Source organism: Dasypus novemcinctus, chromosome X (genome assembly GCF_030445035.2).
Source record: "Dasypus novemcinctus isolate mDasNov1 chromosome X, mDasNov1.1.hap2, whole genome shotgun sequence".
NCBI classification, from domain to species: domain Eukaryota; kingdom Metazoa; phylum Chordata; class Mammalia; order Cingulata; family Dasypodidae; genus Dasypus; species Dasypus novemcinctus.
Window position 1 is genome coordinate 50,553,400 of NC_080704.1, and position 27,018 is coordinate 50,580,417.

The 27,018-nt window shown below is 39.5% G+C and overlaps 1 protein-coding gene across 1 annotated transcript in view; it reads left to right on the top strand.

Annotated features, from left to right (window-relative positions):
* Window positions 1–26,642, top strand: part of LOC101433264 (amine oxidase [flavin-containing] A) — a 90,832-nt gene extending 64,190 nt beyond the window's left edge. The window contains exons 4-15 of the mRNA XM_058292105.2: window positions 8,092–8,196; window positions 8,852–8,943; window positions 10,304–10,445; window positions 12,628–12,777; window positions 13,056–13,215; window positions 14,053–14,149; window positions 15,674–15,727; window positions 19,224–19,281; window positions 20,532–20,629; window positions 22,381–22,492; window positions 22,677–22,739; window positions 23,775–26,642. Coding sequence (XP_058148088.1) covers window positions 8,092–8,196; window positions 8,852–8,943; window positions 10,304–10,445; window positions 12,628–12,777; window positions 13,056–13,215; window positions 14,053–14,149; window positions 15,674–15,727; window positions 19,224–19,281; window positions 20,532–20,629; window positions 22,381–22,492; window positions 22,677–22,739; window positions 23,775–23,921 — 1,278 coding nt within the window. The 3' untranslated portion in view covers window positions 23,922–26,642. The remainder of the gene's footprint in view (window positions 1–8,091; window positions 8,197–8,851; window positions 8,944–10,303; window positions 10,446–12,627; window positions 12,778–13,055; window positions 13,216–14,052; window positions 14,150–15,673; window positions 15,728–19,223; window positions 19,282–20,531; window positions 20,630–22,380; window positions 22,493–22,676; window positions 22,740–23,774) is intronic.
* The last annotated feature ends 376 nt before the right edge of the window (window positions 26,643–27,018 follow it).

Here is a 27,018-nt window from a genome sequence, read left to right on the forward strand (position 1 = left end):
GGATTTTTTTCTCAGTTTCTCATTCTGATTGTTCATTGCTTGTGTATAGAAACACTACTAATTTTGAGATGTTGATCTTACATCCTGCCACTTTGCTGAAGTCATTTTTCAGCTCTCGGAGCTTTGTTGTGAATTTTTCAGATTTTCAGGATATATGATTGTATTATCTTCAAATAGGGAAAGTTTTACTTCCTTTCCAATTTTGATGTCTGTACCTTGTTTTCCTTGTGTAGTTGCTCTGGCAAGAACTTTTGGTACAGTGCTGAATAACAATGGTGAAAGTGGGCAGCCTTGTCTTGTCCTGATCTTAGAGGGAAAGCTTTCGTCTTTCATCTTTCACCATAATGTAGGATGTTAGCTGCGGGCTTTTCATATAAGCCTTTATCATATTGGGGATGTTTCCTTCTATTCTTAGTTTTCTTAAGTGTTTTTATCATGAAGGGATGCTGGATTTTTTCTTTTTTTTTTTTTTTCATTTCTAGGAAAATTTATAAAGTTAGACTGTTCAATTCCAACATTTCTGGGAAGAGTACAATCATGTGGCTCCTCCTCCAAATCCCCGTATGGTGTGAAATCTTTTTTTTTTTTATTGACTTTGTAATAATATTACATTAAAAATATATATATATGTGAGGTCCCATTCAACCCCACCCCCCCACCCCCCCCCTCCCCCCCCAACAACACTCGTTCCCATCATCATGACACATCCATTGGATTTCGTAAGTACATCTTTGGGCACCTCTGCACCTCATAGACAATGGTCCACATCATGGCCCATACTCTCCTCCATTCCATCCAGTGGGCCCTGTGAGGATTTACAGTGTCCAGTGATTACCTCTGAGGCACCATCCAGGGCAGCTCCATGTCCCAAGACGCCTCCACCTCTCATCTCTTCCTGCCTTTCCCCATACCCATCAGCCACCATGTCCACTTTTCCCAATCCAATGCCACCTCTTCTATGTGGACATTGGATTGGTTGTGTCCATTGCACCTCTATGTCAAGAGGAGGCTCAGATTCCACATGGATGCTGGATGCAATCCTCCCATTTTCAGTTGTAATCACTCTAGGCTCCATGGTGTGGTGATTGTCCTTCTTCAACTCCATCTTAGCTGAGTGTGGTAAGTCCAATAAATCAGATTGTAGGTGCTGGAGTCTGTTGAGGCTCAGGACCTGGCTATCACATTGTCAGTCCAGAGATTCAAATCCCCTAAATATATCTTAAACCCCAACATTAACTGCACCTCCAGCACATTAGCATGAAAGTCTTATGAAGGGAGATCCCATCTGAGTCCAGATTCATCACACATAAACACCATTTCCAAAGAGGGGCCATCTGCCCTGGTAGTTAACCCCATCAGCCATGACCATAACTCTCATGGGTCTCTTTAGCCTTCAAAGGAACCAATATCTGGGGGTTGTATCTGCTTTATCTGTCTCTCTGACTCTGCTCAGTTGTGCATGAGGGCAATCCTTCTGCCAGCCTCCAGACTCTTTTTTATAAACTCGTAGCCATATAAACTCATTTCTCCTTTCCATTTCCCCCTTACTTTAGGTCAAACAGCATTTTAAAGTCATGGTATTTTATGTAGACATGGATATTCTGCTGATCCGCATTGAACCTTCCGTATAAGGTCCTTTTCCAGTTGCATCATCAGTTGGTAGTTGATAGTGGTCCCTCGTTGCCAGGGAGGCTCATCCCCGGGTGTCATGTCCCACGCTGGAGGGAAGGCATTGCATTTACATGCTGAGTTTGGCTTCGAGACTGGCCACATTTGAGTAACATGAAGGCTGACAGGAGGAAATTCCCAGGCACAATGTTGCTCTAGGCCTTGTTCTTATTTTAGGTTTATCAGCTCACAAGCATAGTCATTAGCATCAGGGGCTCACTGGTGAACCCTCACTCCCTCCCGGTCCCCGCCGCTGTACCTGGGAGACTGTCACTGCTCCCCTAGGGACCACGACAGAGCACCACTGGCCAGGAAAACCCAGTACCCCCCCCTGCTGTGGTTTTTAATTGTTGCCACTATGAGTATATCCAATCATTACCATGCACCCTGGACATATGTTCTGTACAGCTCCCTGTCAGCCATATATCACCTGTCATTGGTATCCCATACCAGTATCCCTCCATTGCCATTGTTGAAACACTCTGTGATCCAGAACTCCCCGAAATTTGAAGCCCAATATAATGTCATGGTCCCTTACTAGGGAATGGCATATAGTGATGGGTTTAAAGGATAGATAAAGAACTTGGATAAAGTTAGATAAAGAACTTAGATAAAGAATGTTGATTTGAAAAAATTCCACATCCTATCCTTTCCCCCCCCCCCCCCTAATTATTCAGCATTTCTTCACAGGAGTCCTAGACCACAGCAATGCATATATATAATATACAGCACTCCCACACATCCACCAGAAAACCTTTTCCCTTCCACAGTGATACTCTTACGCCCTATTCATATCATATTTACTTAAGGTGATGTACAGAGTCTGAGATACTAGCTTTCTAACAAGGTAACATCTGTGCTTACATTATGGTGCATACTTTAGGATACACAGTTCTTTACATTTTTAGTTATCCTATGTTTTACATTATGGTTTACATTATCAGTCTGTCATCTCCTTTATGTTATGGTGTAATATTACATGTTTTATATCCATCCTTGTGTACTCTCAAGAAACTCCTCTCTTGCCCCCCATTTACTTTGGTTCCACACATTTAACGTCCATTTTCCCTTCCACCTTGGTGCCCACAGTGACAGCCAACCTCCGTTTCCTGAGGAGCCACTTCCAGAGATAGATGGAATAGTGTTCAGGGCCTAACTTGCTCAACTGCCCCAATGCCCTGGGAGCCACCCTTTCTCTCGAGGGATACAGTTCCCTCTATTTGATGGCATTAGTCCTCCCCAGGATGTGGGTCCACCCCCACTCTCACTACTTGGGATTCCACCCCATGGTGTCACCCACTCTGGCAGAATGAGCATTTAGACATTCCCCAGGAGCCCGTCCTGCATCAGACCCTCCCCTCCGAGCATTCTAAACAGGTAACCCTCTTTATTATATTTTGATATGATTTTCTCGGCATTTTACTCTCCACCACCTCCTGACCCTCTCCTGTGTTCGTATGCTACCTCTCCCTCCCCCCACTTTTGGGCAACGTTACCCATCCGTCCCTCCCCAGCCACCCTCAAACCCGTAAAGCCCCAACCAAAGGCAACCCCTTGCCCCCCTTTTATCTCTTCTTTGTGTTCATACTTACGACCATCTCGTCTTAAATTCCACCCCTGCAGACATCGGCTCATATCCTTCCTCCACCCTCCGATTTCCTGTAAGCCTATCGTTCAGTCTCTTGCTATCTAGGGCAGCTTGTTTATTTCATATCATTGAGGTCATGTAGTATTTGTCCTTCAATGTCTGGGTTGCTTCACTCAACATAAGGTTCTCAAGATTCATCCATGTTATCACATGTGTTTGTAGTGTGTTTGTTCTTACAGCCGAGTAGTATTCCATTGTGTGTATATACCACATTTTATTGATCCACTCATCTGTTGATGGGCATTTGGGTTGATTCCAACTTTTGGCAATAGTGAACAATGCTGCTATGAACATTGGTGTACATATATTAGTTTGTGTCCTTGTTTTCAGTTCTTTGTGTCCTTGTTTTCAGTTCTGGATTTTTTCAAATGCATCAATTGGGATTATGTGTTTTTTCCCTTCATTGTGTTAAAGTGGTGTATTACATTAATTGATGTCTTCATATTGAACCAGGCTTGCATACCAGAGATAAGTCCCACTTGATGGTGTATATGTTGTTGGATTTGGTTTGCTAGTATTTCGTTGAGGATTTTTGATTCTATATCCATAAGAGTTATTGATCTGTAGTTTTCTTTCTGGCTTTAGTATGAGGGTTATTTTGGCCTTATAGAATGAATTAAGGAGTATTCCCTCCTCTTGAATTTTTGGAATAGCTTGGGTAGAATTGTAACTAAGTCTTGAAATATTTGGTAGAATTCACTTGGGAAGCCATCTGATCCTGGGCTTTTCTTTGTTGGGAGAATTTTTATCACTTACTCAATCTTTTTATTAATAGTAATTTGGTTGAGATCTTCTATTTCTTCTTGAGTCAGTGTAGGTAGTTTGCGTGTTTTAGAATTTGTCCGTTTCATCTAGGCTATCTAATTTATTGGTACACCATTGTTGATAGAAACCTCTTATCAACCTTTTTATCTCAGTGGAATCAGTAGTAAATTTTCCCTTTTCAATTCTGATTTTCATTATTTTTATGCTTTCTCTTTTTTGATTTGTCAATCTAACTAAAAGTTTCTCAAATTTATTGATCCTTTCAAAGAAAAAGCTTTTAGTTTTGTTGATTCTCTCTATTGTTTTTTAAATTTTCATTTACCTCTGCTCTAATTTTTGTTCTTTCCTTTCTCTTGCATACTTTGGATTTTTTAGTTCACTCCTTTTCTCATTCTTCCAGTTTTGAGGTTATGTCTCTAAATTGAAATCTTTAATCTTTTTTAATGTAAGCACTGACAGCTGTAAATTTCCATCTCAGCACTGCCTTTTTGGTGTCCCATAGATTTTGATATGTTGTATTCTCATGTCCATTCATCTCAAGATATTTGTTGAATTTCATTGCAAATTTTTCTTTGACTCGCTGACTATGTAAGATTGTACAGTTTAATCTTCATATATTTATGAATTTTCCCCTTTTTGTCCATTATTATTTTGCAGCTCATTCTCTTATAATCAGAGAAAGTGTTTTGTGCAATTTTAATGGTTCTAAATTTATTGACTCTTGTCTTCTGACCCAACGTATGTTCTATCCTGGAGAAGGATCCATAAGCTCTCGAAAGAATGTACATCCTCCTGTTTTGGGGTCCAGTGCCCTATAGATGTCTTTTAGGTCTGATTCATTTACTGTATTATTCAAGCCCTCTGTTTATTTATCCTCTGTCTAGATCTTCTATCTAATACTGAAAGTGGTGTATTGAAGCCTCCAATTATTATTGTAGAGACATCTATTTCTCCCTTCAGCTTTGCTGGTGTGTGCCTCATGTATTTTGAGGCACCCAGGTTAGATGCATAAATATTTAGTAAAATAATTTCTTCTGGGTGAATTACCCCTTTTATTAATATTATTAATATTAATTTCTTCGTCCCTTATAACAGCTTGCATTTAAAATCTGTTGCATTATTTATCATCCATTTTGTCCTTTGGCTTTCTGTTGTCATATCTTACTATTATCTGTCTTTTCACCCTTCCTAATAATCTTAATTTCTATATTCTTCTCCAAGTCCCTCTCCCTTTTTTTTCCTTTTAGGCTGCAGCACTCCCTTTCGCATCTTTTATAATTCTGGTCTTTTGGTAGCCTACTCTATCACTTTTTCTTCATTTGTGAAGACTCTGAACTCACCCTCATTTTTGAAGGACATTTTTGCCAGATACAGGATTCTTGGCTGGCAGTTTTTCTCTTTCAGTACCTTAAATACATCATACCAGTTTCTTCTTGCTTCCATGGTTTCTGATGAGAGGTTGGCACTTAATCTTATTGAAGTTCCTTTGTATGTGATGCCTTGCTTTTCTTTTGCTGCTTTCAGAGTCCTTTCTTTATCTTTAATATTTGTTGCTGTGAATTATAGGTGTCAGGGTAGATCTATCTGGATTTATTCTCTTTGGGGTGCATTGTTCTTCTTGGATATTGATATTTATGTCTTTCAGTAAGGGTTGAGAAGTTTTCAGTTATTATTTCCTCAAATATTCTTTCGGCCCCTTTTCTGTCTTCTCCTTTTGGCACACTGATAATGCATGTGTTTGCGTGTTTTACATTGTCATTCAATTCCCTGAGACCCTTCTTCATTTTTTCCATTCCTTTCTCTCTCTGTTCTGTCTTTTCCACTTCAGATTTTCTGTCTTTGAAATCACTAATTCTATCTCCTAACAATTCAAATCTGCTCTTATGTGCCTCTAATGTATTTTTAATCTCATCCATTTTGTCTTTCATTCCTATAACCTGTTACTTTTCTTTGCAGCCTTTCAAATTGTTCTTTATGCTCACCCAGTTTCTTCTTAATATCTTTTATCTCTTTAGTCATATTTTCTTTCAATTCTTTGAATTGATTTAGGAGAGTTGTGTGATTATCATTAATTGTTTTAAATCCTGTATCTCTGCAGGATGTTTGGTGTGTTCATTTGGCTAGGCCATTACTTCCTGTTTCTTAATATGGCTTGTAATTTTTTGCCAATATCTAGGCATCTGAATATATTGGTGAATTTACTCTGATAGATGGCCCATTACTCTTGCCTATTGTTTTTTTTCACAGCTCTTATTTGATATTAAAACCAGGCCAGGGACTCATTAATGGGGCAGAGACCTTCTCCCAGAATTTCGGGTTAAGAGAGTCCTAAAGCAGTTTTTCTCTATGAAATTTCCAGACTGGCCAGCAGATGGTGCTTGTAGGCTCACCTTTCCACAAAGGTATTTCTTCCAATCTCCACTTTCCTGTGTTTTGGTCTGGCAAGAAAGAAAATTCAAAGCAGACTCTACTGGCCAAATTCACTGAAGAGAAGCTCCCTGACACCCCCCCCCCCCCTTTCTCCCTTGTAACAGCTGACAGGAGAGAAGACATCTGTTCCCTCTCAGTCAGCTGAAGCAAGCCAGGGGTTATACTGCAGCTTAATATCTTAGGGGTGAGGTGGCCTTTCCTGGCCCCAGCATGGGTTTGATAACTCACGTTTGTTGTTTCAGATTCTTTGTCTCCTGTCTGTTGCCTTCCTGGGAGTTGCATAGCACTATCTTGGTCTGCTGCACCCCCAAACCAGGTCCCTCAGACAGCTTTTGGTCCTTTCCCCATGTTTTTGTGGGAGAGTTGAAACCTGCCTCCCTACTTTGACTCTGTCTTCCCAGAATTCCCCTCTTTTATATGTTTTACCACCATTTTTTGTACATTGTATTTCCCAAACCATAGATTTATCATTATGTTTAATGCATTTACATTTTATTAACTGTTGGAAGTAAGAAGTAAAGTAACATACCAAATAATACAATAATACTGGAATTTATAATTACCCAAATGGTTGTCTTTACTGCAGTTCTTTGTTTATGCTGCTCTGAACTACTGTCTAGTGTCCTTTCCTTTCAGTTTGAAGAGCTCCCTTTAGCATTGCTTATAGGACAGGTCTAGTGGTAATGAACTCCCTCAGCTTTTGTTTATCTGAGAATGTCCTAATATTGCTCTTATTTTTTTGAAAGAAAGTCTCACCACATATATAATTCTTGCTTGGTAGTTGTTTTCTTTCAATATCTTTAAGTATTTCAACCCACCGCCTTCCTGCTTCCATATTTTCTGATGATACTTAAGCACTCATTATAATTGGACTGCCTTGCGTAAAACACATTGCTGGGAAATGGATGTGACTCAACCAATTGGGCTCCTGTCTACCATATAGGAGGTCCAGGGTTCGATGCCCAGGGCCTCCTAGTGAGGGCAAGCTGGCCCATGTGGGAATGCAGCCCCACTCAGGAGAGTCACCCTGTGTGGGAACGCTGCCCATAGCAGGAAAGCCGCCCAGCACAGGATTGCCTGCCAAAGCAGAGAGCTAGTGCAGCAAGATGATGCAACAAGAGGCACAAAGGAGAGAAAATAAGAAGACATAGCAGAACAGGGGAGCTGAGGTGGCGCAAGAGAATAATCGCCTCTCTCCCACTCCAGAATTTCCCAGGATCGGTTCCCAGAGCTGTCTAATAAGAATGCAAGGAGACACAGAAGAGCACACAGTGAATGGACACAGAGAGCAGACAATGGGGGGAACAGGGGGGAGAAATAATTAAAATCTTTAAAAAATAATAAGTAAAAAAAATATAACACATTGCTGTTTTATTGCAGCTTTCAGATCTCCTTATCCTTTGCATTCTATAGTGTGATTCATATATGATGGGATATATTTTTCTTCATATTTATCCTGTTTTATGTCCTCTGGGCTTATTAGATATCCATGTTCATGTCTTTTGCTTTTGGTTTTGGAACGCCATCCAAATATATAGTGTTGCTCTTTTCACTTGATTCCCTTTGCTTTCATGTTCTAGGGGAAAACTTACCCATTTCGAGGTGCCTTTCCTCCAGTATGGAATCCCATTGCATATCTGGATTACAACAATCTATGGCGGACAATGGATAACATGGGAAAGGAGGTAACATGTTTATTCAGCTTGTACAAGACCTGCTTCTGAAATGACAACAGCAACTGTATAATATACTTCTATAGAGCAGGAAACATTACTCTGAACATTAATGTATATCATTTCTAATGTTCCAAACAACTCTACAAAGTGGTTATATTTCTCCTTAACAAATTAAGAAAACGAGGTACCACAAGGTTATGTAATTTTTCCAGAACCACACAGCAAGGGAACCAGAATTCAGTGCTTTCCACTATATTCCATTTAGCATTTATGTGAAGTCGTTTTGCCAGCTATTTCTATTTACAGTCTTATTACCTGTGTATGATACCACTTAGATAGTAAAGGAGAGAAGGCTTTGCTTCCCCAAGGTTGTTTTACTTAGTCTCAGGCTCTGTAATATCACTTTCTCTAACCTAAAATGGTAGTTAGCTTTTGATAATGATGATGATTGTTTTATATATATTCGTTATTATTATTATTCATTTGGAAACAGCTTTAAGGTATAAGTCAAACAGCTGCCAGTCTACCAGAGGCAATCCGTGCCAATCACATATCCCGACATAGAAACCTAGCAATCAGTTTTTGGATATTCTCATGTGGGCCTCTCAGAGGCATCGAGGGTAGTTGCCATCACATCTGCAGTTGAGGCCTTCTCTCTCTACAGATTCCAGCTGATGCACCATGGCAGGCCCCACATGCTGAAGAATGGGACAAGATGACCATGAAAGATCTCATAAATAAAATCTGCTGGACAAAGTAACTCAGCTATTTAAATTTTACTTTTTACCTTCCCCTCCAATCCTTTCTGTCCTGTATTGAGCTGTAGTGTCTTTTTTAATAACTTAGAGGAAACAAATTAAGAACAAACCCAGTGATAGTACAGTCAGGAACAACTTCGAGGGCACTTTAGACATTTTAGTGCAAGCTTGGGTATAAAATGAATCTAAAAGTTAAGAGTAAAAGTAGGTGAATGATATAGAACTTCTTTTAATAAAAGGATCATGTAACCTGCAATAAAATGAGTAATTGTATATTTGTATTGTATAGATGTCCGTTACAGATGCAGCTTGGAAGAAGATTTTAAAAGTAATTCTATATGGAGGTTGTAGTCTGTATTAAAAGAAAAATCTAAACTGTATATTTTCAATTAGTATCTGTGTTATTATTTTAGTTACAGTTCATTAATTCATCCAGCATGTGTTTATTTTGTGCCTAGTATGTGAAGGCACTGTGCCAGGTACTGGGGGACATTGATGAAGTTGTTAGGCATGTCCCCTACCATCATGGAGCTTATATTCTTCTAGCAAGGGAGAGAGATGTTGTACACTTACTTACTACTAAGAGAGTGCCTGTAACTGGGGGAACCTTACCTGCTCTGAGTTAGTAAAGGAAGGATTGCTTGATGGCGCAATCATCCAATTGAAATCTAAAGAATTAGTGTCTCAGGGAAGAAATGAGCCAGTTTGGCTGGGGGAGACAGGGAAGGATAGATAGTATGGGGATATGGTATCTTCCAGGCAGAGAGAACAGAGAACAGCTTATGCAAAGTCCCTGAGATGAGAAGGAGCTCAGCTTGTTTTAGCAACTGAATGGATAGTATGTATAGACCATAGAGATGGACATGTGCAGCTGCTGTTAGGGGAGGTTGGAGAATTGGGCAAGAGGCTGATAGTGCAAGATTTATTGACTGTATTCAAGATTTTGGCCTTTCTCCACTGATGGTCATTGAAGGATTTTAAGTAGAGGATTGATGAGCTTTGCACTTTTAATCAACCTCTTTGGTTGTACTGGGGAGAAGGGTGTAGGAGGGGATGTAGGATGTGAGATGACTAGGTAGGAGCCACCATTGTTTCATGAAGGACAGTGGTAGTAGGACAGTGGAGACTGTACAGGAACTAGCATATTCAGGGAGAACACATAGCTTCTAAAAAGTAGGGAAAAGTCTTTATTTTCCTCAAGTGTTATGAATGCATTCTGGCAGAAATTGCGTCCATGAGTTTTTTTCAAATGCAATAGAAATACTTTCTAACCATACTAAATTGTGTTTTTTAAAACATGACATCCTGTTAAGCATGTATGGATTTATGCCTGACTTCTATTCTTCTTCTGTTAACAGGACAGCTAGGCAGTTTGCATCTCTCTTTGTGAATATCAATGTGACCTCCGAGCCCCACGAGGTTTCTGCCCTCTGGTTCTTGTGGTATGTGAAGCAGTGCGGGGGCACCACTCGGATATTCTCAGTTACCAATGGGGGCCAGGTATGGATTGTCTATTCTGAATCTAACTTTATTTGTGATTTTGCCTTCAGAGCAGTGTCTCAGTAATCATGTCAGTATTTTGAAACAAATAATTAGCAGCTTAGAAATGCTCCCTACATGCTGGACATTGTATGTTCTGCCATGGCCCACTGGGTGGACTAGGGGAGAGTGTAAACTATAGCGTAAACCATTATCCATGTGGTGCAGCAGTGCCCCAAAATGTCTTTACCAAATGCAATGAATGTGCCATGATGATGAAAGAGGTTGTTGATGTGGGAGGAGTGGGGTGAGGGGGGTAGGGGGTATATGGGGACCCCTTATAATTTTTTAATGTAACATTTTAAAAAAATAGAGAAAAAAATTTTAATTAAAAAAAGAAAATAATGCAAGAAAACAAATAAAATACTTTTGTTAAAAAAGAAATGCTTCCTAAAAGACTTTTCTAGAAAACAATATTCACCTTTCCTTTTCTCATTTATGAAAATAAATTTACAGCTAAAGAGTCATTTTTAATTCATTAGTGTTCCAACTCAGCTCCTGAACGGCACAGGTTGGGGCTACTATAAGACCACAGGACTCTCTTGGTACAGTGTCAGGCATAAACTTTATTTACTGGGACTTACTGACAGGAGAAGGTCTTCGGTGGCAGCAGGCCAAAGAATAAAAGTAGCACTCCGCAAAGAGGTGGGAAAATGAAGGGCAATATATAGGGTCTCAGAACAAAGGCACTTCATAACAGAGTTACACAAATGCATGTTATTGTAGGAAGGAAGTGTACATCTGGAGAAAATTACAGTCTACGATACCATCTTTTTTCCTGTGCGGGGGTCTGTTCCATTTTAACTTATGTCCTGGGGCATGCAGACAGCTGCTTGCTGAAGGCTGTTTCCCTTCGGGAGGGGGAGCTAGGCCCCGGGACCCACTAGACCCCCACAATCCACCCCCACACAGCAACTTGCATTGCCCATAAGACATACACTGCATGTACATTTCATAGCAACAGTACAACATACAACAGAATACTGAGTCCTCAACTAAAAGCTAGTAGACCTATAAAGACATGTCACCAAGTCCAAGAGAGGGAGGTAAACCAATTAGACAGGGGATTAATAGCTAATTTCTTAGTATGACTTATGTGCTCTTGCATATGATTTAAAATTTGTGAGATATTATGAGAGTGATTAGGAATATATATACAACATTGAACATTAATGAGTCAGCATAATTACCTGGGAATTTATCCAAGTTTTTACATGTATCAACAGATTGTTCCTTTCTATTCTTAAGTAGTTGTATATGGCATTTTAAAATATATATATATACTTTTTAATTTTTTTAAATATTCTTAGATTACATAAATGTTACATTAAAAATATAGGGGATTCCCCCTTGTTCTTACAAAACATGCTCTATTAAGGACTTATCCTCTTAGATGAAGCTGAACCAGTCTCTGTGGTGAGTGTAGCAGATCACAGTGGGGTACAGCACTCATGGGATTATAAGGGTCTTGTAATGGGCTACTCGGGGAAACCATTTCACAATATCAGGAGGAAGAAGCAGGCACTTAGACGTTGCCCTTCTGCCTCTACAGTGAAGCTTGGTGACATTTTTGCCAAAAGTTACTTAAGCTCCAAGATTCAGATTCTCAGAAAATCATTTGGTGATTGGTAGGGCATGACTATCCCCGAGCCTGCTCTCTTAGAGTAGCATTGTCTGTGCTATGGTACTGTCTACATCTTTATCCTGCCCATACAGCCATAGTCCAGGTCTGCAAGAAACCAAGGGGAGTCAGAAATGCCATCCCCTGGGAGAAGGGCAGCACCCTACCTTTCCTAGGGTTCCCTCCATGCACTGCACTCCTGAGCATTTGAAACCCAAAGACTTGCCAATTTTTTTCATTTGGTCAGGGTGCCACAGCAATCATGTAGGAGCATGTTTCTTCTGGTTCTGTGATTTTATAAACCGATAATGGCTTTTCATTGCTGAAAGCCATGCAGAGAATACTTGCTGGGGTGTTTTGATAGACACTTTCTGCCTCTGTCTTAATGAATTCGTCCAACAATTAAGTGTGCAGAGGGTGGTTTGGCTTGTGACTTTCTGGAGGCTGCTCTGATCAGTGGCAAATATTATGAGTTCCCTTCCTTGGGCTTTTATAATGTTTCCTGCCTGCCTTCTCCTATAGGAACGGAAATTTGTGGGTGGATCTGGTCAAGTGAGTGAGCGAATAATGGACCTCCTTGGGGACCGGGTGAAGCTGAAGCGTCCTGTCACCTATATTGACCAGTCAGGTGACAACATCATCATAGAGACATTAAATCATGAACTTTATGAGGTAATTCAATTTAGTCTAAAGGAGTGTATATGACATGGGCATTTTGTCTTCTACAGCTTCTAAATAAATATTAATATAAATCACATAATTGATATTGCCATGTTTCTGATTCAGTCTTCCAAATTACCAGCCTTGATTGACCTATCTTGTTCTGATAAGCAACTCTTTGTATGTTGTTACGGCCCATTGCCATTGAAATGATAAGGATGATGTTTCAGCCCCTCTATAAAGACTGCAGCTGACAGTTTGAGGTGATATTTTGTGTATGTGTGTTTTAGTGCAGATACGTAATTAGTGCCGTCCCTCCAGCCTTGACTGCCAAGATCCACTTCAGACCAGAGCTGCCATCAGAGAGAAACCAGTTAATTCAGCGTCTTCCCATGGGGGCTATCATTAAATGCATGATGTATTACAAGGAGGCCTTTTGGAAGAAGAATGGTAGGCTGTTCTTATTCATGCTCAAACTCAGTTAATGAAGGAGCCACACTTCTTTAAGAATATTATGCTAGGCACTGACTGGAAAAAAAGTTGTGTTTTCAGATGGGTAAAGAAAGAGGATCTGACAATACAAAATAACATTTGATGGCAATGGAAGAAAAGCACATGATCATACCAGTTGTGGGGTCTCTGTTGCCCTGGCTCCTGGTATATATCTTACAACTTCATGGGCAGAGTGAGGCAAAAGCACACTATGCAAAGAGCACTGACTTTGAAGTCAGGCTTTCTTGGCCATCAGTGGCTTGCTAACTGCATGCCTCAGGTGTGACACTTAACCTCTCTTGGCATCAATCTCTTCATGTAAAATGGTGACGATACCTACTGTAAGGGTGTTGTGAGAATTAAATGAGGCAGGATCTGGGGCATAGCAGGCCCTCAGGATATATGGGTTACTATGGATAAGCCTTCCACTCATGCTCACAGGACTCCTTCCACTACTTTTTCTGTGGGTTGATGGGGTGATTCCCTCTAACACAACCCCTCTTTTTTCCCACATATTCCAGGCCTCCAGGGCCATCTTCCCATTTTTGCCATGTGTTGTTCATGAGCCTTTTGTAAAGATCGTAGAGATCGGTTATTGTCCATGTGGGTGAATAGGCATCATTGTATATAGTCAGTGTGTTTATTTAATAGAAAATCACTTCTAGGTTTGGAGGAAAGATCAATAGTTTAGGATTTGCGTTCTCCTTAGCAAAATAGTTCAAATACTTAGATATTTTTCCCCTCAATCTCTGATGAGGTTGGTCTCAATCTCCTATTGATTTTCTCCTGCTTAAGATTACTGTGGCTGCATGATCATTGAAGATGAGGAAGCCCCAATTGCAATTACCCTGGATGACACCAAGCCAGATGGATCACTGCCTGCCATCATGGGGTAAGTTAGAGCTGGGTACTCTGCATTTTCCATATTGTGTTGATGCATTGATGTAGGTACTGGCAGAGCATAATGTTTTGGAATTGAGATAAAGTAATGATGAAATGACTCTATAAAATTACATTATGTTTTCATGTATTAACATATTTCAGTAGTGTTTTGTGTGTGGCACCAGAACATTAGAGCTCTTCATTGAAATTGTTATCATTCTGAATTTGTGACCATATGCTTCCCTCCTATAAAACTTACACATTGAGGATAGAGAGGAAAAGCCATTCTGGAATGAGAACTATTTTATCTTGTGAAACCCTCAAAGTTTAGAACTTCTGGGCTCTATCCTTTTGTCCATTCCAAGCATTTTTTTAAATAGGAAATGTTCGTTACCCAGAGAGAGAAGACAGATGACCGGTTAGGAGTCACAGTTATTATACATTGTGTCAAGCCTTGAGGGGTGATACTTCCTAGTAGGTCACAGTACAGGTATCCTTTTCCAGCTTTGCTTTGCTTACCCTCTGAAGTGTGGAATGACCCAGGGCATAGTTCTGTGTATGGAGGAGGACAAGCCTTTCCCTCTCCTTCCATCCCTGCACACAGCCAGTCTGCCCTTTGGGGACCAGGTATCCAGAGAAGGAAATGGGGCCTCCACAAAAGAATTGGTGAGGATTGCAACAGCCTCCCAATTGCTTTGCTTTTAGCCCTCCTCAAAAACTATACAAAAAAAGAAGTTATTTGTTCTGACACACCATGACAAAAGGACACAGCTTCTGAAACAGCCAAGTGACTTTTGGTGACATGTGTTTTTTCCCTTCACCTTGGAGAAATTTATACCATGTGCCTTCTCTGGGGCATGGGGCAAGTTGAGCTCATGACCATTGTATCTTTGAAGGAAATTTGTAAAAACAAACAGACCCATGTGCTTAGGGACCTAAAAAAATGCAGGCTGCCCTACTGTACTGCAGATAAGACATTTTATGACTATTAATTTGGCTGTGAAATATGAGAAATAACACCAGCATCCTTGAGGAGGTCAGGTGCTTACAACATAATGACCTTCTAAACAACATGTCCTCTTATCTCAAACCACATTGGGCAAGAAAAGGATGCAGGTTATTATGGTAGTTCGAAACCACCTTCTATATATTAGAGGAAAGCAGAAAGTTGAGGGATAGATTTCAGAAATATATGCATCAAGACCCATCCATTTGTGGATGGAAGAACATTGGTGCTGTCCTACTGAATGAACATTGATGATTTCCTATTTATGTCAAGAATTGTGCTAAGCTTTAGGTATAAAATGTTGAGCAGGAGGTGACCTGTTGTGTTGGAGCCCACAGCCTAAGCAGGGATTTTGGACACAGAGGCAGACCGAAGATAGCATGCATTTGCTTTAGTAGGGTGAAATAATGGGAGGGCACAGGAGAGTTCAGTAATGCTGAGTACATAGAGGCAAGAATGCTTGAAAGACAGTGGTTCACTCTTAAAATAACTTTAAAATGATTATTCAAATGTAACCTCTCTCTCCAGCTTTATTCTTGCCCGAAAAGCCAGTCAACTTGCTAAGCTCCATAAAGAAATAAGGTAAGAATTGACATCTGAAAAAATATATTAGAAATTAGCCTTCTATTATGTTTATTGCACTAACTACAGCACAGAATGATGAAAAGCCAATAGTGTAGTAATATTTTCAAACTCCCAACAAATGAACCTTTTTGTATTTTGCTACAGCCCCCTTGACCCAGTCTTTGCTTATGTAAACATATTAATTTGCTTTTATGTATTTGTGTTCATTTCACAGTAGAGTTAGAGTTTCCCTGCCAGATGGATAGAGAAAAATGATAGAAAACATTAGCTGTAGAAAGAGTATGAATCCTGAGTCCCATTCAAGGCTATTACCTCTTTTACAAGGTGCTCTGGCATGTACTTTTACTGAAAAGTATATCGATCCATACCTGTGTACTTTAACCTGAGACAACTTTTTTATAAACGTCATCACTTTTGATCACTTAGGACACATCGTTTATTTTCCCTTCTCCTGAGAGCTTTTTTGTATAAAACAGTTTTTAAGACTGGCTTTTTCTCTTTCTTTTTCCCTTTCTCTCCTTCTATCTTGTTGTAGTTACTTCCTTTTGCCCTGGAATCCTTTGTTCAAATAAAATCTTACCTGGAAGGTTTAGCCTTTTAACATCAAAGCCATTTGTCCACTGCAGGAACGCTTCTGGGAGTTTCTGGGACTTCTCTACTTTAGGGTAGCTCTAAAGGCTTTGCTAGCTAGCTTTTGAAGAGGACCAATACACACACAAGTGCATATGTCTCTCTTTTCTGTCTAAGCAGAGTAAATTAAACAGCAAATCCATTTGAAGAGTTACTTGGATGACTTTGGAAATCAGGGGAAAGCTTCAGAATGGGTTCCCACACTTGCACAGGGATTTGTTTGCTTGAGCAACCACGAGCTTTGATGTTAGGAAGGGAACTATTTTAGTGTCCAGTTACTCAATAGAGGAGGAATTTGGGATCCAGTAACAGGGACTGATTTGTCCAAAGATCCACAGCTAGTTTGTGACCAAGTCAGGAGTAGCATCTAACTTGGACTTTGTTTCATTACACCACACTAAGCTTGACATTTTCTTTTGGATTTCCTGCTCTCTCCTCATTTTTAATAGTACAGTAAATACCAACCTGGATGTAGACATTTGGTTATGATTCCACACAGTGGCTGAACTTCTCCAAAGTTCTTAGAACTCTCAATATGTCACTGATGAGAGCAGCAGTTCTCAGAGCTGACTGCATCAAAGTCTCATAAAAAATGTTTTGAAAATATGTTTTTCTGACATGTAAATGATGATTCAGTAGGATAGGGATGGGGCTTGAATATTTGTATTTTTAACAAGCTTCTCAGGTGATTATGATGAGCAATCAGTTTTAGAAACCTGTGGATAAATTCAACTACAAGATGATTTGCATGATGACCTCTTTTGGCCACCATTTAAAATATAGTTATGTTTAGAGTCAAACTAATTAATCAGTACATTGCTTCCACATTCTCAGCCTACATATCTTTTTCAAAACTTGAATTTTAATGTAAAGAAGGAAAGAGGAAGATAATTTCTTGAAGTACTTAGTAGGACTTAGTTCCTTGGCTCATCTAATAATGTGAAATACAGTAAATATTGACTTACATTTCTATTATTACTGTTTTTATTGTTAATGAATGAAATTTAACTACAGTGTAGGTAAGCATTGAATGGATTTTAGATTTCACTCTCTTTTAACAAGTAGTTTATGACATGTACAAAAATAAGTATCATTAATCTTTTCAGAATAATGATTGTTAATACTTTTATTTTCTAGTTGATTAAAAATGTCTAAATTTTTCTTTCTAACACCCTTGTGAAGTAGGTAAGAATCAGTCATCTCCTTACACTGTAGGACAGAAGGTACTATACTAGGTTGAGGATGAATTTTGAGTTGACAAATACTTATTGAGCACCTACTACATACAGGCAGGATGCTCAAAAGAGTAAAACTTTGGCCCTGCCATTAATTAGCTGAACAATGTTGAACAAGTCGCTTCAGTTCACTGAAACAAGGGGTTCAGATTAGATAGACAATCGTCTTGAGATTTCTTCTAGTTCTTCCTTTCCTTTATCATTTTTTTTACCTATAGTATAAATATCTCCTTGAAGTAAGTGAAACTTTTCTGACACTTCTGTAATTTAAATATCTTTTTATGTTGTGCGATATGATCTCAGGAGTAGCATTTTTCTCTTCCTTAAACCCTTCCATGGCAAAATTGTGGCAATAAGCAACATTCTAAAATAACATTTCCTCTTCCTTACTTTACACTCTACACTCATAAGGTTGAAGTTCCAGGAGTTACATAAATAGTGTAAGTGAGAATTTCGATAAATTTATAAGGTTGAATTTTATGCCACATTCTTCAGAGAAATTGGGGACATGTTTTAAAAAATATTTCTCTAATGTTATTGGCAACATAAAATTGTATCTTTTTAAATGTGTTTCTTTTATTACTAGTAAGCTTGACCTCCCTTCCCCCTATACTTATTTGGCCATTTGTCTTGTCAGCTTTTAAGGCTTGTTTTACAGATTTAAATTAAACTCTTTGCCACATTTTTTTTAGTAAACATTTTTTCAGTTGGTTGTTAGCCATTAGCAAATATTTTGGAGCACTTTCAGTGTTTAAACTATAGGAAGACTAAAGAAAGTAAACATGAAGAGAATATAGTTGAATAAGTGTGAATCTGTTCAAGAAAATTCTGAAATAATAGAACCATTAATTTCTAAAATGAATGATTTAGTAAATTAGACCTTTTTTAAAAATATATTTAACCAAGAGTAAGTGTGAGTTTAAAATGTATCTTGTTTCAAATACAGCCTGGATAAATTAAGCTACTGAGTTTTCAGATCTGATATGTACAATGTTCTGTGCTTGTCATTTAAATAATGAATTATGAGGGAGACCCAAAGACTGTGTTTGAGGTAACATCACTTCATGCCACCAACTCACCAAATACTCTTTGGAGTACTGTGGTCTGCAGACCATTCTATCAAATGACAGATTTTTAGACTGTCGTTAGACCAGAGGCCTCTCTCCCATATGGAATGTCTTATGTTATTAAATGAGTTTTATATTTTCATAGCTATTTAAAATCCACTATAGGATAGTTATAAAGACACTTATCTTTATATGTACTGCAGATGTATAAAAGGAATTATTCCTAGAATTCTATAGATTCCAGAAAATTGACTTAGAATCAATTCCTCAAACTAAACATAATTTCATTTGCCCCATTTAAATCTCAGATGGATATTGTATGGGGTAAGGAAAGAAGCAAAGGGTCTGTTGAATCATCAAATCAAATGACTGTATTTGAGCCATAGAGAGTTAATTTGGGTGCAGAGATTCATGGAACTGTGAGTTTTGTGTAATTACAGGTGGCATTGATTTTAATTTTTCCTTAATAAATCTGGTTCTTGGGCAAGAGCTCTGGTGCTCACTATACTTATTCTATACTCATCAGTTATGACTTAACCACTTTTTTGTCTTTTCTTATAGGAAGAGGAAAATCTGTGAGCTCTATGCCAAAGTCCTAGGATCCCAAGAAGCTTTACAAGTAAGAATTCACCTGCTTTAATCCCTAACAGGGTTGCTCTAAGTAATAAAGTGGTTACTTAGATTTTGGTTTCCTGACAGTTTTATGAAGAGAGTATGAAGGGATATGCTAACTTGAAGGATTAACTAAAGTAGTCACCAAAGGCTATTAAAAGCTGATGTCAGGTGCAGTGAATTTCTGATGAAAAGGTTCCTTTGGGCAGTTTCTCTGTACTCTGGATAATTGTAATTAGTTCCTGGACCTGGAGATATTATCTCAACAGGGGGTGAGATGGAGCCCAGAACAGAGGCCCTTCCTTCCTGTCAATGTCAACTGCCTGCTGCAAAAGAAAATTCTAGAGATGTCATCATTTGTTGGTGAAAACACAGTAACATGATCTTTGACAAGATAAACTGAATCTAGATACTTTGCCCAGGTCAAATTCATGGCAATTTACTTTTCCATCTGTAGATTCAATTCCAAATGCATTTAAATGTATTTCAGTGCATTCAGTCCACCACGGAAAGAGATTATGACAATGAAATTATTTCTGAAGAGCCTACCAGATGGCCAGGGACCCTTTCAGGAGATTATCTGTGAACTGTGCAAATAATAAACTTTCAAAATGTGTTAGAGAAATAAGAGAATGTTCTCTCATGTCTCTTAGGAAAGTTTTCATCTTAATTCCCATCATTCATTTTTCAGCTTAGAGTAGTGATTCTGAATAAAGCCTTTCTCAGACATTGTACTTGCCTTCCTCTTCCTCCCTCCCAACCTTTCCTCGGCAATAATGCCTGGATGTTGGGGAAGTATATTCTGTAATTTTCAGGAATCCAAAGATTTGAGGAGGCCTTTCTACAACCTGGTACTTGATGGAGTTTCTTGTAGATTTAGGTCTAAGGAATCGATGTGAAAATTCCTTCTTTTGCTGATATTGGAATACTTCATGTCTCAAATTCAGGTTGAGAAAAGAGAATGTGGATGATCCTATTCCAATAGGATATTTCTTCCAAATCATTCTACACTGATATCTAATATAGCTAAGCAGAAACACTGGTTTTAAAATAGTATCTGCTTCATCACTTGGTACCTCACAAAAAGCCATTCTTGATACCACCACGTTTCCCTTTAAATGAGTGGGGAAAGCATGGCCACCTTTTTTTTTTAATGTAATCTTTTTGTTAAAGTAAAAACACACAAGAGTCTTCACTATTGACTGGCAGCATTTCAACTTTGTTTTCCCTTGGAATTTTCTACCCACTCAACTGCAGCCGGTGCATTATGAAGAGAAGAACTGGTGCGAGGAGCAGTACTCAGGAGGCTGCTACACAGCCTACTTCCCCCCTGGGATCATGACTCAATATGGAAGGTACAACCTAGACACTGCACTGATTAATAAAAGACATGCATCAAACTTTTAAGAAGATAATTGAAGTTCAGTGAGAATTTGATAACAATAGTAGTCATCATTCCTATTTCTAGTATCCCAGATAGTCGGTTTGTGTATTTCTGAATGCCCATAGAACGGTAAGTATATACTTTCTGTCATCACACAGAACAATAACTGAACACAAGTAAGCTTTTCAGATGTCAGCAGTTCATGTGAAAATGAAACAAGCTGAAGCATATATCAAGGAGCCTTCTTGAGCTCAACTAGACATTTTGTCTCACACTATTTCCATAGACTGCTTGACACCAGTCTACTCAAAAGGATATGGATTAACATGGTTGGCCAGCAGAGCAGTGTCATGCATTCCTTTTCAGTGGGAGGAGTCTTTGCTGTATACAGCTAAGGTGTTGAGAGATGAAATCCCCACAGGGTGGGGAGTCCATCTTTGTTTACAAGCCCTTTGCCCCCTAGGAGCCATAGCTGTCCTAACAGGTTTATAGGCATAGCATCCAGCTTCCCTGCATTGGACATACCCAGTTACTAGAGCCTCACCACACTCAGAGAAGCTTGAAACACTGCTCTCCTACCAGATATTTACAGTTCATTTACAGTCCTCCCAGCCCACATGTAGTTTACAAACAGGGGGTTATCATTTTTAGTATAAGCAGTGTTGCCTGGTAATACAGAGAGCATTATACCTATATCAGATTTCCAGAGGAACAGAGCTAGAAAGTTAACTCAAGGCCAATTTAGTCCACAGAGAAGGAAGGATTTTGTTAACCTTTTCTTTATAGGGGCTTTTTGTCTTCTTTTTTCCTAATTGAATCAGTTTTTGGTGGTGATAACAGGATTGTTTAACTGGGTAAGTTCTGGAGTCAAAGTAGAAGTTTAGAATATGGAAATAGGATCAGGAATAGATGAAGCCAAGGGTTCCTGAATTGGAAAGAGGAGTGACAGTGGGTTTAGGCGAAGGCGTTTAGGGTAGCTGGAGGGCATGTAGCTTGGAAGATTTTATGAAAGTGACCGCAGACATGGCAGGCCTCAAAGTCGAGAAGGAAAGAGGGAATAGTTGCCCACTTAGCTCAGCCCTTCCTTGGTTCTCTTTACTAAGACCTCTTTGTAAGAAGGAAAACCATTCCCCTGCCCTCAGCTGGTCCCCAGATAGGTTTATAGAAACTAACTGTACAGAGGTTACTTTCAAGGAGACAGACCCATCTAATCCCTCCGGTCTCTCCTTTGCCAGAAATGACAGTCTCCCCTGTCTTCCAATTTGCACTATAGTTATTCCTGACACACTGGGGGTGCCTGTGTGGCTGGGGCTGCAGTCGAATGTGATCTCATAAAGAACAGATCTCTTGGAAAGCCAGGCATCATATATTGTAGGGAACAGAATGACCTTAAACAGGAAGCACACACACCAGCAACTCTAACTGATTATGGATTTAATGCATGTTCTTATATTACAAGTCTGGCTGGCTTGAAAAAGGTCAGTGTCAACTTTAGTTATTGGTGATCTGACAGCCTGATTTTCTCTGGCTTGAAAGTTCAGATCCTTGATAGTTCTGGCCCAGGAAACAAGGAGTAGCTTTTTACCTTTGGCTGAATTGTGTGGTATTTTTAAAGCAATTTCAGTTTCCCTGTCTTGTGTGGGGTAAATGAAAGCAAGTGACTAGCTCATTTGCCCTAAACACCTTCCCAGGTAGCTCTGTGACTTCTCTGTTCCTTCAAAGGGTTCTACGCCAGCCAGTGGGAAAGATTTACTTTGCTGGCACAGAGACTGCCACCCAGTGGAGCGGCTACATGGAAGGGGCTGTAGAGGCCGGAGAACGGGCAGCTCGAGAGGTAAGCAAGGAAGCCAAGCCCTCTCCATCCTGACTCACAGCAGCATTTTTGGTATCTGGTTTTTCTGGTTCTTAAAACTAACAGTCTGTATGTCCATTTCTCTGCCCCTCACTCCCACGACCAGTAAAGCCTTGAGTCTGCTGAAATGGCAGAAATTTATTCATAAGTTCTCACTTTCTTTCAGGTCTTGAATGCTTTGGGTAAGGTGGCAAAGAAAGACATATGGGTACAGGAACCTGAGTCAAAGGTAAGTTTGGCAGCTCCATCTCCATAGACCAGTAATTGCATATAAAACTCACATCTCGTCCCTGCTTATTTTATTTTATTTTCTCTCCACCCCCCCCCCCCGAGTTGTCTGTTCTCTGTGTCTATTTGCTGTTTGTTCGTCTGTGTCTGCTTATATTCTTGTCAGCGGCACTGGGAATCTGTGTCTCTTTTTGTTGCATCATCTTGCTGCGTCAGCTCTCTGCATGTGTGGCACCACCCTGGGCAGGCTGCTCTTTTTTTGCACTGGGCGACTCTCCTTATAGGGTGCACTCCTTGCACATGGGACTCCCCTATGCGGGGGGCACCCCTGCGTGGCACGACACTCCTTGCACACATCAGCACTGCACACCACATGGGTCAGGAGGCCCTGGGTTTGAACCCTGGACCTCCCATGTGGTCGGTGGACACCCTATCCATTGAGCCAAATCTGCTTCCCTCTGCTCCTTTTTTTTATTTTTTAAATTTTTTTAAAGATTTTTTTTTATTTCTCTCCCCTTCCCCCCCCCCCAATTGTCTGCTCTCTGTGTCCATTCGCTATGTGTTCTTCTGTGACCGCTTCTATCCTTATCAGCAGCACCAGGGATCTGTGTTTCTTTTTGTTGCATCATCTCGTTGTGTCAGCTGTTCGTGTTTGGCGCCATTCTTGGGCAGGCTGCATTTTCTTTCGCACTGGGCAGCTCTCCTTATGGGGCACACTCCTTGCGCGTGGGGCTCCCCTATGTGGGGGACACCCTTGTGTGGCACGGCACTCCTAGCGCGCATCAGCACTCCTAGCGCACATCAGCACTCTGCGTGGGCCAGCTCCACACGGGTCAAGGAGGCCTGAGGTTTGAACAGCGGACCTCCCATGTGGTAGACGGACGCCCTATCCATTGGGCCCAGTCCACTTCCCTACCTCTGCTCATTTTAGATTCAGCTATCCAGAGAATATCCATGCACTTAGTTAACAGATATGTTTTGCTGCTCCTTGTCAGTGCAAGAGTTTTCTGTTAAGGATATGTGTTCATTCATCTAGGATGTTCCATCTGTGGAAATCACCCACACCTTCTGGGAAAGGAACCTGCCTTCGGTGGCTGGCCTGCTGAAGATCATTGGATTTTCCACTTCAGTAACTGCCCTGTGGATTGTGGTGTATAAATGCAAGCTGCTGACACGATCTTAAATTTTCTGCCTCCTGCTTTCTCCTTACTCTTCCCCAGTACCATCAAAAGGAAAATATTGACAAATTAAAGGCTGTGTTATTGGACCATCTTTAAGTACACTGGATTTAACCACCCAGTTTAGTTTCAGTCTTAAATACAACCAAAAGAATCACCTAATTAATTTCGGTAAGATCAAGCTCCATCTTTTTTGTGTAGAATAAATCATGTTGATTGATAGAATAGAACCTTGTGATTGATTTTGAGAAGTTAAAGTTGAATTGCTCATCAGAAACAATGTCTGTCTCCTGTTTTTCTCCCCCATAAGACAAAATACCTAATGATTTCAGAAATCATCGAACTTTCTCTCTGTAGAGGTTGAGTAGGTTAAAGGCCCAGCTTGTGACTGTCATCATCCTGTCTTTAGGAAATGGTGAAGTGCAGGTACAGAGCCTGGAGACTCATAGCTTCCTGGGGGTGAGCAGCTCCAAATTTGGATCATCAGGGAATGGGAAATGAAAGCATGTGAGGGCGGGGCATGCTGGCCCTCAGCACAGTAGGAGGACATCTTCTAGGGTTCTGCCTCGGCAATCCCCTGACCACTTCTAATTCCTTTTCTAGACATCTAGTCTTAGCACTAGCCTATTTGTGTTTTCTCCTTTTGCCTCTTAAGGAGGACAGTGTTGACATAGTTATAATACTTAAATTGACTTGCTGTGATTTTTGTGCATCTCCCCTGGTGAGCAAAATAAAATAGTGGCAGGACCCTAGCCCAGGAGGCCTCCCTGACTAGCCCCTAGTTCCACAGGAGACCCAACTCCAACAGGCATATCAGTTCACTCATTGTCATTGATAACATTCTGTGCTGATCTCAGGAAAACAGTATTATCCTCTTTTCACATAGACCCTGGCTATTTGAAGGACCTTGTGGCATGTATTTTTTCTTGTTTCCTATAACTACAGTATAATTGAGCAGATCCGTTAACTTAAATATGTATTTAACGTTGTTACCTTTTAATAAATATTAGCATGCCAATTACTCTCAAGGACTGAAAAACACATGATAAGTTTCTGATTGTTATTTGTTCAGACTATCAAATGCAAAGAAGAGATTTGGGCTCTATATTATAACTTCATTTGCTTTGGTTATTAAGTTTTGTAAAAGACACAAAATTGAATGGTTTTATATATGAAAACTAAGTTCTCTAACCTAGGAGTAATGTAGGCCCAGAATAGTGGCCTACATTAAAAACTCTAAGATTTTAAAAAGCCCTTCCTAAAAATTTCAACCATAAATTACTTCTTTTTTAAATATAAATATCTGGAAAAATCAACACAGATGTGATCAAATAAAGCAGTTGAGAAGATTCAGAAGGCTTGGGTAAACACATAGTGTACATACAGTAGTATCTTATCCTGCACCACTGATTAATGAGCTATTTCTAGAAGTTTCTAGATAGCAAGCTCTTTTATGTGCCAAAACTTTTAAAGTAAAAATTTTGATGGACATATTTCCACATATTATTAAATAAACTAGATTCAAGTTCATCTTTTTATTATTCAGATTAATCATTATGTACCTCAATTATTTTATACTTTTATAATAGAATGTTATCATCATGTTCATCCCTGTACTGAATGTCCCAAGTTTGTTTTATAGCTGGTGAGTCTACTGCTACATCTATCTCCTCCCATTTTCACTATTTTATTTCATACCCTTATTATCTCCATTATGTTCAGATGCCTTTTAACCTAATCTTCTGCCTGTTTTATTTAATGAAAATTAAAGATTGCCAGATGAAGTCAGCCAACCAAGTTTATTACATCATTAACCTTATCATAAGCCCAAAATTAAGTCACTAGACCCTGGTATGACGATTTGAGGTCTTCCAAAGCTTTGCTTCTCCTAAAAACACAAAGCAGGATTTTTCTGGTCACTCTTTACAGTTCAAAGGCATTTTAGCCATCTTAGAAGTTTTGCATAATGTCTTGGATACATGCTCCCATACATAAGGAGTTGCATATCACAAACTGCTTTAAGAAATCTCATCCCTAATCTTTTTCAGTTGTTTCTGTTCACTTACTAATTAACCCATTCTTGACACATCTTTTGGGAAACGCTTATTTAAACTTCTTAACTGGCAACACTTTGAAAGGTTATCAGGTTAACATATTTGTCTTGAATTTTGAAGGACTCCTGAGTATGCACTTTACCCTATTCGCAAGCTTTTTAGAATACCAATTCATTTATCCTAATTCGATAAACTCTGCTAAGCTTTAGATTTGGTATCAAAATTAATATCAATTCAGGTATGCCTAGACATGAACTTGGAGCCAAGAACTCTTATATGTGAGGGCATCCAACACGAAGATACCATAGGTCTTTTTTCTGAACTAGAGAAACTAAAATGAATTTAAGAAACTATTCGAGGCTAGCCTGCTAAGGCATCTACTTCACAGTCCTGAATGCTGAGTCTGCCTCCATACTAAAGCCGAGAATTAAATTGAAACAGTTAACCTTTTGTCACAATTAACTGTTAAATAAGTCACTTATTAGAAAAAGTATTGAAGGATTGTGAACTATATTTAGTTTGATTGTGAACTTGGTGCCTAATGTCCTATGTCTGAAACTTACCCCAGTGCTACACTTGGAAGTGTGCATATGCGTGTATTTTGCCATTAAAGTAAGATATTGCCTGTATGGTATTATTTTTGTTTATTAATAAAGTGCACTGCCACCCCAATTCTGTCCTGGCTCCTTTATTCAGTTGGTGGTCAGAAGGTTAAGTGACTTTTTATATAGGAGGTTGTCATGAGGCATTATCCATGGAGAATAGGCTTCAAAATCCACTTCGTTTTGACTTCAAATTCTCAAAGATTGGTTTGATTCTCATGTAGCATTGAAGTTGCCTGGGAACTGATTAAAAGCTAGAATATCATGATCTACCTGGAGGGGCCACAGAAGAGCTTGATTCTGATCTAAGTTCTCTCACCTAATTAGCTATGATACGTTGAGCAAAATCTTTGTTTCTCTATCTCAGTCTGCCCATCTGAAAAAGAGTGGATTGTACTAGATGGCCTCTAAGGATTCATGGCAAAAATTGTGCAATTTATGAATTT